Here is a 17,465-nt window from a genome sequence, read left to right as displayed (position 1 = left end):
ATTTTTATGGAAGATAAGAAATAATGAAGCTTATACAAATGTATGACAGTGGAGATGATAAAGGATACTGGACTTCCATTGGCAGAAGTAGGAAAACACTACGAGTTGGGCGGGGAGGGGGGGTCGTTCGAACTCACTGATATATTTTTCACGTAACCGTTATTCAACTTGACATTTTTGTTGCAACGGAAGAAGAATTTCGGATTAGGATCCAAACTCCTCGAACTTTATTATGGTATAATCTGCACAGAAATTGGACGATTTCAAAGGAATTTGGAAGCTGCCAAATTGAGTAAAATGCAGCAAATAGAATGAACAGTCTGTATTTTATGGCATTTATTATGAGACATTGCAAAATAGATTTTTTCGGCACCTGTTGCAAGCTTCTTATGTTGTATAATTTCCTAGCTGATTACCGGGCGTTGTCCGGGTATTTATTTATCCCAATCTTGTATTAGACAGGAAAATAATGAATTCTAACTATAGTGTAAAATGTAACTAATTTAAATGTGATCTTGAATGTCACTAATTAGCTTAGCGACTCCGAGAACTATGGATTCGACACTAATCTAGTTCATTTGTGGCATTTTATTTTTCACTCCCTCTCACCCCCCATGCCGATAGGTGATGAACTTGGAGTTGAACCGCATTGGGAGTGTCACGAAAGCTATGGATTCCATTCGCAACGCAGCCTGAATGTTAGACAACCCGAGAAACACTATCGTTGTGCTGAATTGCATAGAGTCACGGATGTCTGTTTGTGCGGAATTTAATATCAGTCGTTCTTGATTATTTTTACATGTCACCCCTTCCCACCCCACCCCTAGTGGTGCCAGGGGTGTCTTACCCAAAAAATAATATTTCCAGATTGCAAGTGATACGTGTACCAAGTTTGGTTGAAATTGCTCCAGGCGTTCGAGAGTTATGCCGGAACAAACATATACAAAGAGAGAGAGAGAGAGAGAGAGAGAGAGAGAGAGAGAGAGAGAGAGAGAGAGAGAGAGCAGGGTGTCATTTTAATGGCGCCCACGGACCACAGAAACGTGTAGAGGACATCAAAACAAACAAATTTTCTCAGTAACATTTTCTCGTTGGTGAATCATTTCGGCGCTACAGTCGTTGAAGAAAGCCCGTTTTGCCCCCTGAATGTTGGAAACCACAACATTTGATTGCATGTGTGACGTCATTTCCCGTCGTGAAGCGATGCGTTCCAGGGTTGCCAAGAACACATATATTCTGTGAAAAATGACATAGCTACAATCAGCCACATTATGTACCGTAAAACAAAACGAGAAAGCACGTTCTTTAACCTGACAGGAAGTAAACAAACGATACGAAAAATGGTAGAAAGAAAATAGAATTCAAGTGGAAGTGGTTATATCGGATTTTGTCTCAGCTCACATGTCAAATATTTACAAATCTAGTTACCAAGTTGGCATCTACAATTTAGTCTATCCACTTCGTCCTTCTGATACTAGTTGTCTGTGACGCACTGAACAGATCACAAAATAGAAATGAAAGAACTCAAAATTCCAAAGGTAAGCAACACGTAATATAATGTATATTCAGGGCATTATGAGACAAATGGCAAAAATGGTTGAGAATACAGGGATATAAGTAGTAGTAAAACAAACTCTCCGACGACCGTGTTTATCTACGCACCGGATACACGTGTAATAGTTTGCAACTGTGAACAGGGCAGTATATTAGCTACTGATTCATCATTAGATTGTTACTGTGGTTGTACGTATTTTAACGTTAATGTAACAACGTGAACCTCGGATACTTCCGTTATCAGCACAAAGAAAACCACAAGGCATCTGGACACAAACCTATAGATGTCAACCTTGCAACAAGATTTGCAAATATAATTGATATGTTGTTGGGCGTAAACAGCCACATGTAAGCTGTAAGTCCAATCAAATTTATTGTTGTTGATATTTGACATGTAGGCTGAGACAAAATCCGATATTGACACGTCATTTTGAATACGTTCTTTACCATTTCTCATATCGTTGGTTCACTTTTCCCTTCCCCTGAGATGAGTGCTGATCTTCTGGCTAGTAGGCTATGATGTTCGGTCTGCTGGACGCGTTTCTCGCTTCGTTTTACAGCTAATAATGTGGTGTGGTTGGTAGTTTGTCATTTTTCAAAAAAAAGTGTGTGTGCTTTGTAACACTGCCATGCGCTGTTTCGCCACAGGAAATGACGTCACGGATACTATCAAATGTTGTGTTGGGTTGCCAGCATCCAGGCGGCAAAACGGTATATTTTGAACGGCTGTAGCGTCGAATCGACGCACCAACGAGAGAAATGTTACTGAGAAAAGTTGTTTGTTTTGATGTCCTCTATACGAATCTGTGGTCAGTGGGCGCCATTAAAATGACACCCTTTATACACACACACCCACATTCATTTTTATGTATATTATAAATATATGGGGTGAGCACTTTTTATTATCGAATACAAAATTAACAACACTTCAACAGTGCTAAATTGAACGATTCGAAATTTATGATTTTTCACATTCACGGTCCGCCTCCTTGGGAATGCACACTGTACCGGCGGAGTGGGTAATTCGAAAATTTCAAATGAGAGAGTGACAGTCGGGGACACGTCGTTTGACTAAACGTAGTATATATATTTTTTTTTTACGTCAAGAGAAGAGGTAGTGCTTCGCATAAGGTGTACATTTATTTCAATACTGTCCAAATACCAGTAACAGTGTATTAGAAGAAAGAGAAAGTGAGTTCTACACTCTGTCTCGGGAATCTGTGGAGCAAGGACGCACATAACGGTAGAGAAAGCGAGAAAGCGAGTGAGGGAGCGAAGCAGTGCTCGATGCTGAAACGGAAGGTAGCTGGATCCGCGTTTTCCCTTCCAGACCTTCACTTCTTCCCCTCACGCATTCATTGGTCGAGCCCTCTCGAGTCACTGCTTGCGTAGAGAACTTGTTTCCGTTTCTATTGCTCCAGCTATTCCCAGGACAGAGTGTAGGCTATGAATTTTTTGGCGTTGTACTTGTAAGTGGATCGTTAAGTTGATTATTTAAGCCACACAAAGCTTATTAAAAAAATCTGCAATAGAGGTGTTTCATCTCCCATGTATTTCTTATGGTGAATGAAAATGATCGCTCTTCAATGTAATGTTTTCACTAATCAAGTAAAGTTTTGGCATTTATCATTAGAGCCTGTTCTTTCTCAATTTTTCTTTCCGTTCATATGCTTTGTAGTACAACTATATTGGAACTTGAACGTAGTGTACCTAAAAAGGTAATATTTCGATAAGCGCCAATGTAAAATCCAGCTGGACACCACGTTGCGTAGATCTCTTTCTCGCTCGACCTTTCGGGGAATTTCATACCAAAGCGACATGCGACACATGTCGCTTGGGAACGAACCAATGAACAGCAACGTATCATAACGTAGCGGCATGGCAGGTCGCACAAGCCTACCTTCGACTGACAAAATCCTCAAGAGTCGCGTGTCTTATTGGTATGAAATCTTTCTTGTGGTTTCATGAAGAAAAGTACATTTAGGCTAAATACTTCCTAGTTCTAATTTTGTGCATGGGCCCTTTTATTTGACATGACTAGTAATAATGACCCAAATTATTTTAAATTAATTCAATTGCGTTCGATATACATATACAGTATGATTCAGTCAAAGAGTGCAAAAATGAAACAGGAAACAGGTGATGCCCCACTGAAAATTTGAGATAGGGAACCTAGGGTCGGCGAAGCCAGCGTACCGAGATACGGAGCACCGCCTCACTTCAGTGTGGATGTCCGCAACATCTGGATATTACTTTTCCTGTTCGCTGGATTGCTTAGGAAGGCCTTATTCCCTGGTTTGCGAGGTCACCCGACCTGAATCTACTCCGTTTTTCGTCTGGGGATATCTCAAATCACTTGTTTATGAAACCCCAGGGTATGGAATTAGTTGCCAGGATTAACGTAAGATGCCAAAGGGTGTGGCTGAATCTCGTATACTGCCCTCATGCTTGCATTCTGATTGGTCGTCATTTTCAACAACTGCTATGAAGTGTATAATTGTATACGTGTAAATCAATGTCAAGAAAGGTCGCTACACATTTTACGTCAGCAATGTCCAAACATGTCACTTATTTGTCATTCCTATGGACGATAGTACATGCTAGAGCTTGACTTGTTTTAACCCGTATCTCGTTATGGTGGCTTCTCAGACCCTAAAGTACCGCCACAATAACAGCCGGAGTGGAGAACGCCTTTGTGGCAGTCACCCGCTGTTACTGCCTTTACCTACGAAGGAACTTGCGGTCAAGCATCCAATTAGGCCTACCGCTGCCCACTCTTTGGGCAACAAACAGGATTTTGTCAAAATAACCGTTCTGCGCTGTGAATGGGGGCCGGTTCTTATGGTGGCCGAGGTATACGTTACCTGTCTCACATTGTTCAGTGCCTGTTTCAGTTATGCACGCTTTTACTGAATCGCCCTGTATATATTGTTCGCTTCATGTAAATGTGCGAAATGTGTAATCATGTTTTTTCTTTTCTCTCTCCATTCCAGGCCAGTCGATCAACGGCCAGTCGTTAATTGAGTTCACGCACGCTCAGGAGAACGAAGGCGAGCTCCGAGTCAAGTCTGCTTCTCTCTGGGTCAAGGTGGACTTCAAGTCATGGGTAGCGCAAAACATGCGACTGCTACTCTCCGATAAGAAGATCACCCTTTATGTGTTCAACGTGAAGCCTCGAAGAACCGCCAATACCACACGTTTAAGTGGTATGGTATGTTGCTCTGCAGATTTATACGCGTTGCAAACGCCACACGTATGCTTTCTTTGACTTGTCTTTGTTGTGTTCATTTTTTTTATTATTATTATTTTTGCATGACGAACTAAGAAAACTACGCGAACCAAAGTAATAGAACACAACTCTAATGCTTCTCCTCTTCTTTTTTGCTAAAATGATTATAGACACGGAAAGAAACATTTCCAGAACAATATTGACATTTCCAGGACTCAAAATGGAAATTTTCAGGAAACAGAACGCTTTACCTTCGTTAACAAGTTATCTTTCTGTCTCTGACTACTACGAAATTAACGCCATTAGGTGCTCTATTACAATTGATAATAGTTAATGTTAAAATATTTACATAAACATCAAGTATAAAATAGATTGAACACGAGTCTTCTAGGATTTTCTGCCCTTTTTAACATTTAAATACGGAAATCATGAATGGTAGTCAGCCCGCTCAACAGAATTTTTTTTTAAAATTTAGTGCAAAGTCACGGACACTTATAGTTTGTAACATCATTTATATTCAATGTGGTCGTCCCAACCCGGAAGTGACTGTGACTGTAGTATCCTCAGTACTATGTCTTAATAACGCTTAAAGAATCAATTTGTGCAAGTGAAAGATATTTTCATATTGTTATCCTTGATCATATCGAACCCCAACAATACATCTGCTCAGCTTAAGAAAAATGAGTGACCGTAAAAAGAGAACCAGAATTTGTGTAAAGAGCTTGTGCAGGAGGATATCTCTGTCAGAACAATCAATTCTACAAGACACGACAAATAATAATAATTAAAAAGTACAAAGAGAACCACAAGGTACAAGAGACGAAAGCAACATAGACGCCGTCATACTCTGCTAAGTCCTCTCGCAGCAACAACGCAATTCCACGTAGAGGGGACGCTTATACAAATGCTGTAATACATACAATTAAAGAGTATTAACAATTTAGTTCAGTATGAAAAAGAAACGAACCGGAACGCCGGTCTGCTCCGGTCCATTTTGAGCCCTGGATATTTCCTCTAACTTGAACAAGCTTTGCATGTTTTTTATTATTAGTAATAAGTCATGTGTATCCGTGGTTTGGCTCTAAAAGGGCCATTGTCATATTTTGATGAAAATGTGACAGCAATGGAATTCATCTTTCCTCAGTACTAATTTCCTTGTGCAAAAGATTGAAATTTAGGTTGGAATCTATTATCTACTGAATTTGGACTCTTCTCGACAAGAGAACTAGCACCCTGGTGAGTTAAATTCCACTGCTGTCCAATTTTCATTAAAAAAATATGATGTTGGCCCTTTTAGATCCAAAGCTGTGTGTGTAACTAACATTTAACTAACAACAACTAATATATACTATACTTATAGTGTTTTTTGCAATATAACATTTAATTATTAAAATGACAAAACCACCTCAGGAAAACTGTAGGATATAAAATGTTGCAATGGGAGGATAATGTTGCTGATCCCGCCTTCAAAATATTTGGGGGAAATGTTTTCCTTAGAATAATATAAAATTCAATATGTATACATTTTTCTAAAACATATGTAAACAAAAGTGTATACCTTGGTACCATTATGCAATATGTGTGATGAGACGGAGGAAGGCGGATTCAGAATATCTTTCCTTAGTAATTCATTTGAAATAAAGTGTTCAGTAAATCTAGAAAAGTTACTTTCAATAATAGGATATTAAGACATGCTGTCTTAATTAAATACTTTATGAGGATTATAACATGATCTTTGGGGGATGTACCAATGGGCCTGGGGGGATGGGCACCCCTGGCAATTGGATTGTATTCAGGAAATGTAATAACATTTTTATTCAACTTAAAGAATACATAAATTTTTACAGATCGTCTGTGTAACAAAAATGTCATTGTCTCTTGACAAAAACATTTAAATTGTATAGAAATCGAAATCATTTGTATTATTGCTATTGCGAGATATATAACAATATGCATGTTTACACGTATCTAATGAAAACTATCCTTCAAACGTCATCAGGTAAAATGGTACTGACTTTTTTATTTTAGTGCAAATGGGATGGAAGTAAATTTGACAATACGACAGGAAATTTTCACAGACGTGAAAGTGGCAAAAAATACATAAATTGGTCATTTAGGACTTTTTGTGGAACATAATATCACAATTCAATTATTAAATTTAAAAAATCGAAATATGATCAATGCATGGAAAGTACAAACAATGGTCGATTAATATACTATAACTCACGTGCATCGGTTTGAGACATGTTTTCGTTGAAGAACAAAAATTAGTCTTTTTGACGAACAAGTAATTATAGTTCAGCAATTATAATGTCGTTTCGAACTTTTGTGTCTCAATTCGTATAACTTAGATATTATTCACAATCATTATCTTGGTAGTGAGTATTGTTAAATTTCCTTCATGATGCGTCCAATAGTAAGCATTTGTAACAGTCTTTTCGCGTCGGTGGTCAAGGGCGATGCCTCATTGTCTCCCCACCGAGGATTCCGGGTTCAAACCCTGTTTTGAACATGTGTGCTCCCTTTGAATTGTCCCTTCGTCAATTTCATCTACACTCTATCTTAGGAATCTCTGGAGCAAGCGAACGAAACAAATCCTCTGAACAAGTACTCGGGCAATGAACGCGCTAGAGGGAAAGTGAATGCATGGAGGGGGAAACGCGGTTGCAATTACCAGCCATTTGCAGCAGCGCGCTAACTCCCCTTATTCTCTTCTGTACCGTTATGCGCAGCCTTCCTCCACAGATTCCCGAGACAGAGTGTAATCATCACACAACCTAACATTAACTTATAGAGGCACAAAAGCGTCTAATATTATGAAACATGCAAACACAAAAAGTATAGCATTAAAAAAATTGTTATAATATGTTCCGTGATATATTTGGTTCGTCGTGCTGACCACACGTCACTCCGTAACTGGTTGTATGATCTCCCACCTCAACAGCTGGGAGTGGAACGCAGTCGGTAGGTAGGCCATGGCCCTCGGGGGCTGTTGCGCCAAGGGTTATTATGTTATTATTATAAGATAAATCTGACGTTTTTTCACCGTGATTACGCAGACGTGTGTTGAACACATACGTAGCAGCTACCGCGAGAATACGACACCGTCTCCTTGACCTTTCGCGATTAAACTGCCGGAAGCTTATATCAGGTTTCTCACCGTTCTAGGAACTGTGATTATTCGTTTATTCTTTCAACCATTTCGGTAGATACACAGTAAAATGTGATAAGATTGATTGATTTGCTTTATTTTGCTTCGCTTTTTGTGCACTTTGGGCTAATTTGCGAAGATGGGGATGAGTGATGATATGATAAAATTGATGAATGGATACTCAGAAACATCCATGCCCAGGCCAAGATTCGAACCCGGGACCCTTTGCGTCATAGCGCGATGTGCTAACCACTCCGCCACAGGGGCCGGCTAAAATGTAATAAGAAACCTACAACATAACCTCTAATAGGGTTCGAAGTTCGATACCTGGTGGAGGCACGTCGCAGTCGTGTATAGGATCGGCTTGAAATTCATCAACAAACGTTAATTAGACGTGTTAAGAAATAATACTGTAATAAGCAAAGTACTCACCTTATTTTGGCATGCATTTCAATAGCAATTCCACGCATTGCTTGTTATCATCATTCGCAAAGCCACTCCGCGGAAAATCTGCTAAGAAAGAAACTTATTAGTTAACAGAAATAAGCACATAAAAGGAGTAACATCAACACAATTACCAAGCAAAATACATTAAAAAATTGAAATTTTAGATAATATGACTCTCAATGGATTAATGTTTCAATAGGTTTTATTCGAAATATGTGTTTTCATTCATTGTACTCTGTCCAAGGGAGAAGTTTTCAATGCAACCTCCATGGTTTCTTATCTTGCGCCTTACGCTTTATATAAGTGTATCTATCAGCTAATATCACCTTTATCCACGTACTCTATCCTCGTTAACTATTCCTTCCAGTATATCTTGTAATCCAGTGTCCCAGAAAATGGTGTCTGATTTCCTTCATCTCTTCATTTCCTTTCACAAACTATTTCCAGCACAGCTTCATTTCTTACTTTCTACATTTCACACGATTCATTCTTCACTGTACCCACTAAAACTTCTAACTGCTTTCCTCACTTCTCCACAGCATCTAGGTTTCTCACCATATTATGTTGAGCTCCATACAAAACACTTCATTGGTCTCTTCGTTAGTTCTTTGTTCAAACGTGCACAACAAACACGTCTATTGAAAACTTCCTTATTCCCTTTAAAGTTTCTCCAGGATTCTCATTCTCTTTAATGTTTTTGCAGTCATTTCACATTCTCTTTAATATTTTCGCAGTTATTCTCATTCTCTTTAATGTTTTTGCAGTCATTTCTCATTCTCTAGAATATTTTTTGCAGTTATTCTCATTCTCTTTAATGTTTTTTGCTTGATTGATTAATTGATTGATTTGGTGATTTAAGTCCACCTTATGCACAGTAAGGCTAATCGGGACTGGACCTACAGTTTAAAGTGGAATCCGAACCACTTGTGCCTCCACCGGGTATCGAACCCGGGACCCCTTGATTACAAGGCAGCGACGCTACCACTGCGCCATCGGGCAGGCCCTAATGTTTTTTTTCAGTTATTATCATTCTCTTTAATATTCTTGCAGTCATTTCTCATGCTCTTTAATATTTTTCCAGTCATTCTGATTCTCTTTAATGTTTTTGCAGTCATTTCCCATTCTATTTAATATTTTTGCAGTTATTCTCATTCTCTTTAATGTTTTTGAAGTTATTTTCATTATCTTTAATGTTTTTTGCAGTCATTTCTCATTCTCTTTAATATTATTGCAGTTATTTCTGAAAGTTCTTTATAATTTAGTGACTTCGCGACCATTTTAATATGATGGACAAGGTTTCAGGAGGATTTCAACTTTTAGTATTTTTTATACAATATAAAACCACACACTTCAGCCAATTTTTATCTCTTTACGATTTTTTTCTGTTGTTTCTCAAAATTACCTATCATTTAATAGTTTGACGGTCATTTCTATTGCGCTCCAAGCTCCAGTGGATTTCCCTGAACTTTTAATATGTTTTTAAGGTAGAATGCTTAAAAAATCTGCCAATTTTTATTTCATTAAATTGTTTCCTTTATTTTGCTTAATTTGCTACACTAATAGGTTGCATATGTAAGTTTCATCCAGCTTTTGACTCAAACGAGATCGGGAAATTCCGATTAACCTTCGCTTCTTCAAGAAATATTATATCGTCTTTATTATAATTCCTTTTCCATTTCATTTCTTGTATGCAATACAGATAGTGTACCTGACAGAGGTAATAAAAGAGAAAGTGAAATGAGATTTCACTGGAGGCTACGCTATTCTACTAAAATTTCAATAATAGGTCAATTTATTGAATTGAAGTTCGCTAATTCGTCTTGCACAATCTAATCCATTTGCTTGACAGGTCCCTCTCGTTGTTATAATAGTCTGTGATGAATTACTACGAAGCCATTTCCTTGTCTTCTCAATAATCCCTCTCAGCTGAGGCCTGGTTTTGAAATTTGTAAGCTGTAGGACAGAGGCGCGTTTGGGTTCCAAAACCGGGGGGTAAGGTGATAAAACTGGGGGGAGGCAAAAATAGTATATTTCCCTTTGTAGATAAGGTTTAGCATAGTGCGGGGGCAAAAGTGGCGAAAAGCGGGGGGGACAACTGCCCCCTCGCCCTCTAATCGCCGCCACTGCTGTAGGAGCATACAACTTGTATCACGCAGTAACTAATGAATATAAATCTCACTCTAATAATTTTTGCTTGTATCAGCTTCATGCGCGTCGTATATAATATCATTATGTAACACACACACACTTCATTCTACGAGAATGCTCCTAACGCATCTGGGACGTTCTGTCGTAGTTTGATCCTGTCTCCCGGAACTTTGGAGTAATTGTGCAACTGTCACATGCGACACTGTATCTTGCTGGGGTTGTCGTTGATGAAAATAATTTGCAATGGCACGTGACCTTCTCTCCCCGTACGATCTCGACGCGTTCCTCACGCGTTAGGCACTGTTTTGTAGCACCTGGAAAATGAGACATTTTTTACAATCATGTGGTCATAACTTTTTACTGGTTAAAGATATGTCGAAAAAACCTTCACCATTGCATGTCTGGTGAAATTCTAGCCTGATTTGATATTTCACATCACCCCCTTCGCATTTAAAAAAATTGAGTTGAATTAAATATGGTGGCCACCAATATGGCGGACATCTGCCTGGAACACTCCAATATGTTTCCCTGTAGACCTAGCCTGTTTCTATCATGACCATTTGTACCCAGCCTAACTGCTTTATATTTTATAGGTAGTGTTAAGGGACTTTTGAATCACCCTGTATAGTTGTTTTCCACTGGGCTCTTCTTATTTCCCATGTCTCGTCTCTCCTGGCTAGCCAGAATATTTTTTTTCTTTATAGACGCACACACACACACACTCACTCACTCACTCGCATACACAGTCCTCTATTAATCCTTTCTCTGCTCAGTTGATTGCTCACAACACATTTCACATGGCTGAGGTCTGCTGACGCCTGTTTGACAGATCTCATGTTAATTTAACGATGTTAATTATTCACGTATGAAGGATATTATCCATCCTACATAGGTCCTTTTCGGTACAGAACAAAAGTATCAAATACAATTTCTATGTAGTGCACGTAACATTTTAAGGACTTCCAAACATCATCGAAACCATGGTGTTTGCACACACATTTAGATGAATAGTCTGAAAATTTTATAAACACTTAACGTGTGTTTATAAACTAGAAACGCGTGACCTGTAGACTCCTCCAAGGCCAACGGAACTTCTGAGTACCCTATTGCTAGTCAAGTTATCCTGGCGAAACCTGAAACCTTCGGCAAAACAAACAACCATTAGCCCCAATGCACAACAGAGACATTAAGCAATACTCAATACCAGAATAGAAGACGGTCAATGCTTATCGCATGCAGCAGAGAAACTGTTCCGAATGTGTTATTGGAACGCTTTTTTTCTATTAAGGCTACGAGGGACAGTTTCCCACCGGTGGACATGTATTTCAATAACGTCGAACTGTGAACTGCTACTGAAAAAAATAACGACAGAGGCAAAAGACAGCACGAATTTCTCGCCATGTTGGAAGTGGAAGCTGTTTTCTTCAGTTGATTATTAAGCCAGATACGATCTGTGAAAAATATGATGAATAAGTATTTACAGGATCCCATATTTTCCTCATGGAGAGGCAACTTCAACTTCAAATTACGTCTAATCAAATGGACGTATCGACTTTTTCAACCGGAAATGCAATATTCAGCCTGTTCTCTTTCCGTTCATATGTTTTTCTACGCCATCGGAAGTTTGATAGAGAACAAGTATAACAGTACTCCCATAAGCGTAATGCTAAGTTTTCTCCCCCTCCTACAGCCATCCAGCGCACAGACCTCTCTTCCTCCAGCTCGCCGCAGGGAAAGGTCGGTTGGGACCAGTTTCGGCTCCTCGCTCCTGGCTGGACACAAACTGTTCCTCCTGCTATGAAGTTTTTCTCAGAGGACAAACAGGCTGGGTTTGTGTGCACATATTATCGATATTGTTCATGCGTCCATGGAGTGTCCATTTTCACGGAGGAAATTGACCAGTCCCCGCTGCAAAAACATTTGTTAAGTAAAGTATAGTTTTCAACCCTCAAAGATTTTCAATCACCAACCAATAACAAAATGTGTTTTGCAATGTATGTTTTATTGTTGCAATTTTACGAATAAATATTTTATTCAGTCAGTTGCTTTAAAGAAAACTTGGATTTCTAAAAAAAATAGGTTTTATTATTATGTTACAACTTAATTAATATTATAACATAAGTATTGTTAGATTATTTCAAAATATTGATACTGGGCTGTCGTAACTAGCGATTCTATCCTGTAGTATACATTCAACGATATGCAATGTTTAATACACATACTACCTACCGACTGCTGGTCTCACTCCCACATGCCTCAGCAGAGGTGGGTGATCTACCAACCAGTTACGGGGTGACGTGTGGTAAGCACGACAAACTTCCCAGTTGTTGTTGTAGGTGGTTCAGTAAGTTGCATTTATGCAGGCGTATCTTTTTAATGACAAAATATATGGTTAAAATAATTATATATTTGACTTCTCATTTAACATCATGTGTAAACAAGGTAACGAATAAGAAAAAAACACAGTAAAACATTGATTGTGATAATTTCAAAACATGGATTACGTGATGAGTGCCTAAAGATTTTCTTGGTGAAATTTCTGAAACATATTACATGTTCCTTTTTTATGGACATATTGCATTGATACTCATTTGAATGCTGAAGATTGTTCAAAATGGAGCTAAGGAATGTTTAATTAGTAATTACGTATCTTTGTCGGTATGATATAATATAAGCAAATACGTACTACAGTAGAACCTTGATAACTCGAACTTGAGGGGGGGGGAAATTAGAGGTATCAAGGATTTCGACAAACCAAGGTTCGAGTTATTGAGGGACAAAATCGCCGACTTCGAGTTATAGAGGTCTAAAGTTTACTACACTTAGACTTATTGAGGTCCGTGGGACTAAATCTTCGAGTTATTGAGGTGATTAGAATTTAACTTCGACTCATAGAGGTTTTCCATAGTCTACCTTCGAGTTATTGAGCTCGAACGGCATCCCATAAACTGTACAAAAATTCGTCTTATCAAGGTTTTATTCGAGTTGTTGAGGTTCGAGTTATCAAGGTTCCACTGTATATGACAATGCTCGCGTTATTACATGGGCAGGGCTTGTTTTAATCCAATAAGGCGATGTTTTATTACATGTATGTATATATGTATGTATGTATGTATGTATATACACAGTGTGTTCGTTTTGGCTCTGGGCCTAGATAGCTCGTGACATGGCACAGATGCAGGCATTTTCGTTCCGTAACGTCTCGCTTATTTACGCACATATCTTTAGCATGTAGACAATTATATTTATATTGCATAACGAGTGCTAACCTGTGTTATAAGAGTTGTTCAAAGTTATATATATATATACACACACACACACAGAGGGAGAGAAAAGATAGATAGAGAGGGAGAGAGAGAGAGAGAGAGAGAGAGAGAGAGAGAGAGAGAGAGAGAGAGAGATGACCATACTTGGCTGCAATAAGCGTTTGTGAGGACAGTATGGCATGCCTGAATTATATCGAGGCATCATGCCATCTCTTTGTATGTACTAACTTCCTTCACAGTGTTCCTATATTCATGATGTATTGCTATATTTTACATATAAAACCTGAGCTTATTCCTCATACATGTACTAATGTGCATCTTATATTTTCAGGATTTCCAGATGGAACTAGCCACATCAATAGCATTAACATTCGGCACTCTTGGTTGGAAGAGATTCGACGTGACATCCATTGTTCAAAAATGGTACTCAGTGCCGTCCAGCAGGGAAAAGCTGAAATTGTTAGTAGACTGCTCAGGCTGCTGTGGGCTTGTCGAGACTGTCCTCTTCCAGCGACGGGACGACACTTCCCATCGGCCTTTCCTTGTGCTTCACACTGACCCCGTTGTGACGCGCCGCGTCAGAAGAAGAGCTTTGGAATGCAGTGAGAACATGAGGAAGTGTTGCAAAAAGAGGTTCTTTGTTAGTTTCAAACAACTTGGGTGGGACAATTGGATAATAGCTCCAGAAGGATACTTTGCTAACTATTGTCGAGGGGACTGTGACAGAACTCCTGATACTTTTTTGAACTACTACACGACTGTCATTGAAGAGTACAGAAAAGTAGACAAAATGGCCGAGATCAGGCCTTGCTGCGCCCCGACGAAATTTTCCTCCATGTCTCTCATATACTTTGATCCTGATGAGAATATCATTAAACGTGATTTACCTAAGATGGTTGTAGACGAGTGCGGATGCCCATAGACGAATAAAGGGGAGGGGCGTCGACTCCCCCGTGTTTAATTGTAATTCTCACGAGTCTGTGGCTGGCCTGGTGGTACGAGAACAGGGTGCCTCACGTGCAATCTTCCAGAGAACGCCAAGAAGACTACAAAATAAATACTCACCCCACTATGCCACTTGCTGTCTGTGATCACGTGTCTCGGCATGGTCCTCAAGGTTAGGACCGTGCTGCACAAAAAAAGTGTGATTTCAATTTTTACATACGAAGCGCTTGTGTAGAGGGTTCACTGTTGTAATCATTCCTGCCTTTATAATTAATTTTAGCCTTATGTAGAAATCTTTCACTTAAAGGTTTCCCTTCTTTCTTTTTTCCTCGGCTTTTCTCGAATTCCGTTTTGCAGAGGTTGATAAGAAACTAGAATGTACATACATATACAAAAAAGTCCATATTGACCTCCCTTACACACATTAGAATTTTCTTCCTTTCTCCTTATAGTGTGTCAGAGCGAGTATTCAAGTAGAAGGTGTCAGAAAGAGTTACTCTCACTACTTTGTATTCATTTAAATGTACATATCCAAAACTAAGCAAGTTTTTTTTATCATGAATACTTGTATGATAGACACTGGAATTTTGTTATTTAAAAGATTTATTTTTCTTTAGAGTACCTGATGGCCAAGAATATTATTTCTTTTATGAAACACGAGATGAACTCGGTGTTTCGTAAATATTATGTACGTATGCATTTATACATATATGTACATGTCCATGTATATATTTATATATATACATGTGTGTGTATGTACATGAATACATACACAAGCGATGACTCCTTGGAAGTGAATTGCAAAAAGAAGTAAGATCTGTTGTATTCCTTTAAAAGTAAATGTAATATCTCCCACCGAAGAGAAACAAAAGAATGAATTATTGTCTACCACCGTATTGCAGAATGTTCAAGGAAAATTTTCAAAATTGTTCAGCAAGGATGTCATGCTAAAAGACTAGTTAATACTGGTGCTGTGCAAACATATAAGGATATTTGAAAAGAAGGCGATTTTTTCCGCATTCTTGAAGTGTTTTTTCTTTCTAATGTTTAATATATTAGTTGCAGTTTAAGTTCAAATTTCTATGAGGCTATTATTTGAAACTCTTTTGCTCAATGGTATCTAATATGTATTGCTTCTTTCTAATGCCCAAAGACTGCAAATACTGTCACTAACAAAGCAGTGATAGTGTTAAATTTATATTTCAACAAAGAGATTAAAGTACGTCCTTAACGATAAGGAAATTTTTCATGCCATGACGGAATATAAATATATATATATATATTACAGAATAGCCCTAGTCACTTTTTCCCAGATTGTCTAAAGTTAAGATAGTCAGTTTCTAAACTTACATAATAGTCAATTTTTTAATAATAATAATATAATATTAATATTAATAATAATAATTTTTAAAAAAGAGTATTATTTATCACATAATTACATAATTAGGTAACGTCCCTTGATTGCGGACTCCAAAATTTGAGAAATTATCTTTCTTGTAGCATAGGTCAAAAGAATGATCTTCCTCACTCGGGAAGGTTTGAAACTTTTTAATACAGGGGGCATTTTTTCAATTACTAAATTGTGATCAATATCCCCCTTGTAAGATTGTGATTTTTTATCACTGCCTCTAATGTACATCTATAGCTAACTTCCAATAAATTCAAAATGAGATACATAGGCTGAAAAAGAGAAAATAAGAGACGTGTGACTAAAAATAACACATGAATTTCGATACATGTTAATTTCCGTCTAGATAACCTTTCTCTATCGTGAGAAAAGCATAGCGTTGTAGTTGGAAAAAAAAACTGGCATATTAGTGTTAACTTCATGTGGATAGCAAACACAGACAGCAGAATCTTAAACTGCCCAGCACATCACTAAATACTTTCCAATTGCTAGTGACGAAACTGCAACCGATTACTTTTTGATAATCTAGAGTGAGATATTGAAATGAAGTGCTGTTTTGATTTGTACTTCCCTTTCGGTATGCCCTTAAATTCTCAATGGCCAACTGTGTATGTATGGTGCGTGAAGATGTGTGAGTATGAAGGATGACGTCAAGTACTATTGTGTACTTTAATACTTATAAATAAAATAGACAACAGAGAGTATGTGCGATCGATATTAATATTATCCATGACAATAATAAATAATGAAAAAATAAAAGAATATTATGCATTCCATGCAAAGTGTATGGTTAAGTCCCTGCTGTCGTTTTATTTTTTTTAACAGCCCAAGTGGGAACATGAATTCTGCTGCAAGAAAAGTTAAAACAAGACACAAACTGCAGTTCAGGTGTGGTGAATAACTGCGTCTTGATCGCTTGGTTATCTTAACAACTCTTGTAAATGAAGGCCGCCCGTCCAGCCCGGTCTGTTTTGGCGGACCACTTTGTCATCGCATGAGAACGAGGAACGCCCAATAGACGGCGCCAGACAACACGAGGTCACTTGGACGGCGGCCAGCGACCCGGTGATTCCCCCTCTCCTACAACATTCTCCACCTCCATCTGTGAGGGTCCACAATATTTGAAAAACCCTTCTCAGCATCTTAAGAGTGTTCCATAACTAGAGAAAAAAAATGCGTGCATTCAAGTGTGCCTGTTATCACAGCATCTTTTAAAAGGTTATAGTAAAAAAAGTAAAACCGCATCATCAATACACAGCATAAACATCCGTTTAATTCATGTTGGAATATAAGTATCACTAACCATCTCTGTGCAAA

General features: G+C 38.3%; 1 protein-coding gene across 3 annotated transcripts in view; it reads left to right on the top strand.

Annotated features, from left to right (window-relative positions):
* LOC145998790 (inhibin beta chain-like) overlaps positions 1 to 16,078 on the top strand; it is a 220,223-nt gene extending 204,145 nt beyond the window's left edge. Inside the window, exons 2-3 of one of the 3 annotated variants that reach the window (XM_083135388.1) lie at positions 4,548 to 4,765; positions 14,127 to 16,078. In XM_083135388.1, coding sequence (XP_082991514.1) covers positions 4,548 to 4,765; positions 14,127 to 14,717 — 809 coding nt within the window. In that variant the 3' untranslated portion in view covers positions 14,718 to 16,078. Of the gene's footprint in view, positions 1 to 4,547; positions 4,808 to 14,126 lie in introns of all 3 variants that reach the window. The other 2 variants (XM_083135387.1, XM_083135389.1) reach the window with 2 other exon arrangements.
* Positions 16,079 to 17,465: the final 1,387 nt, after the last annotated feature.

Source organism: Lepisma saccharinum, chromosome 14, assembly GCF_977018435.1.
Source record: "Lepisma saccharinum chromosome 14, izLepSacc3.1, whole genome shotgun sequence".
Lineage (NCBI taxonomy): Eukaryota > Metazoa > Arthropoda > Insecta > Zygentoma > Lepismatidae > Lepisma > Lepisma saccharinum.
Note: the sequence above shows the minus strand (reverse complement) of the source record. Positions and strands in the feature narration are given on the sequence as shown.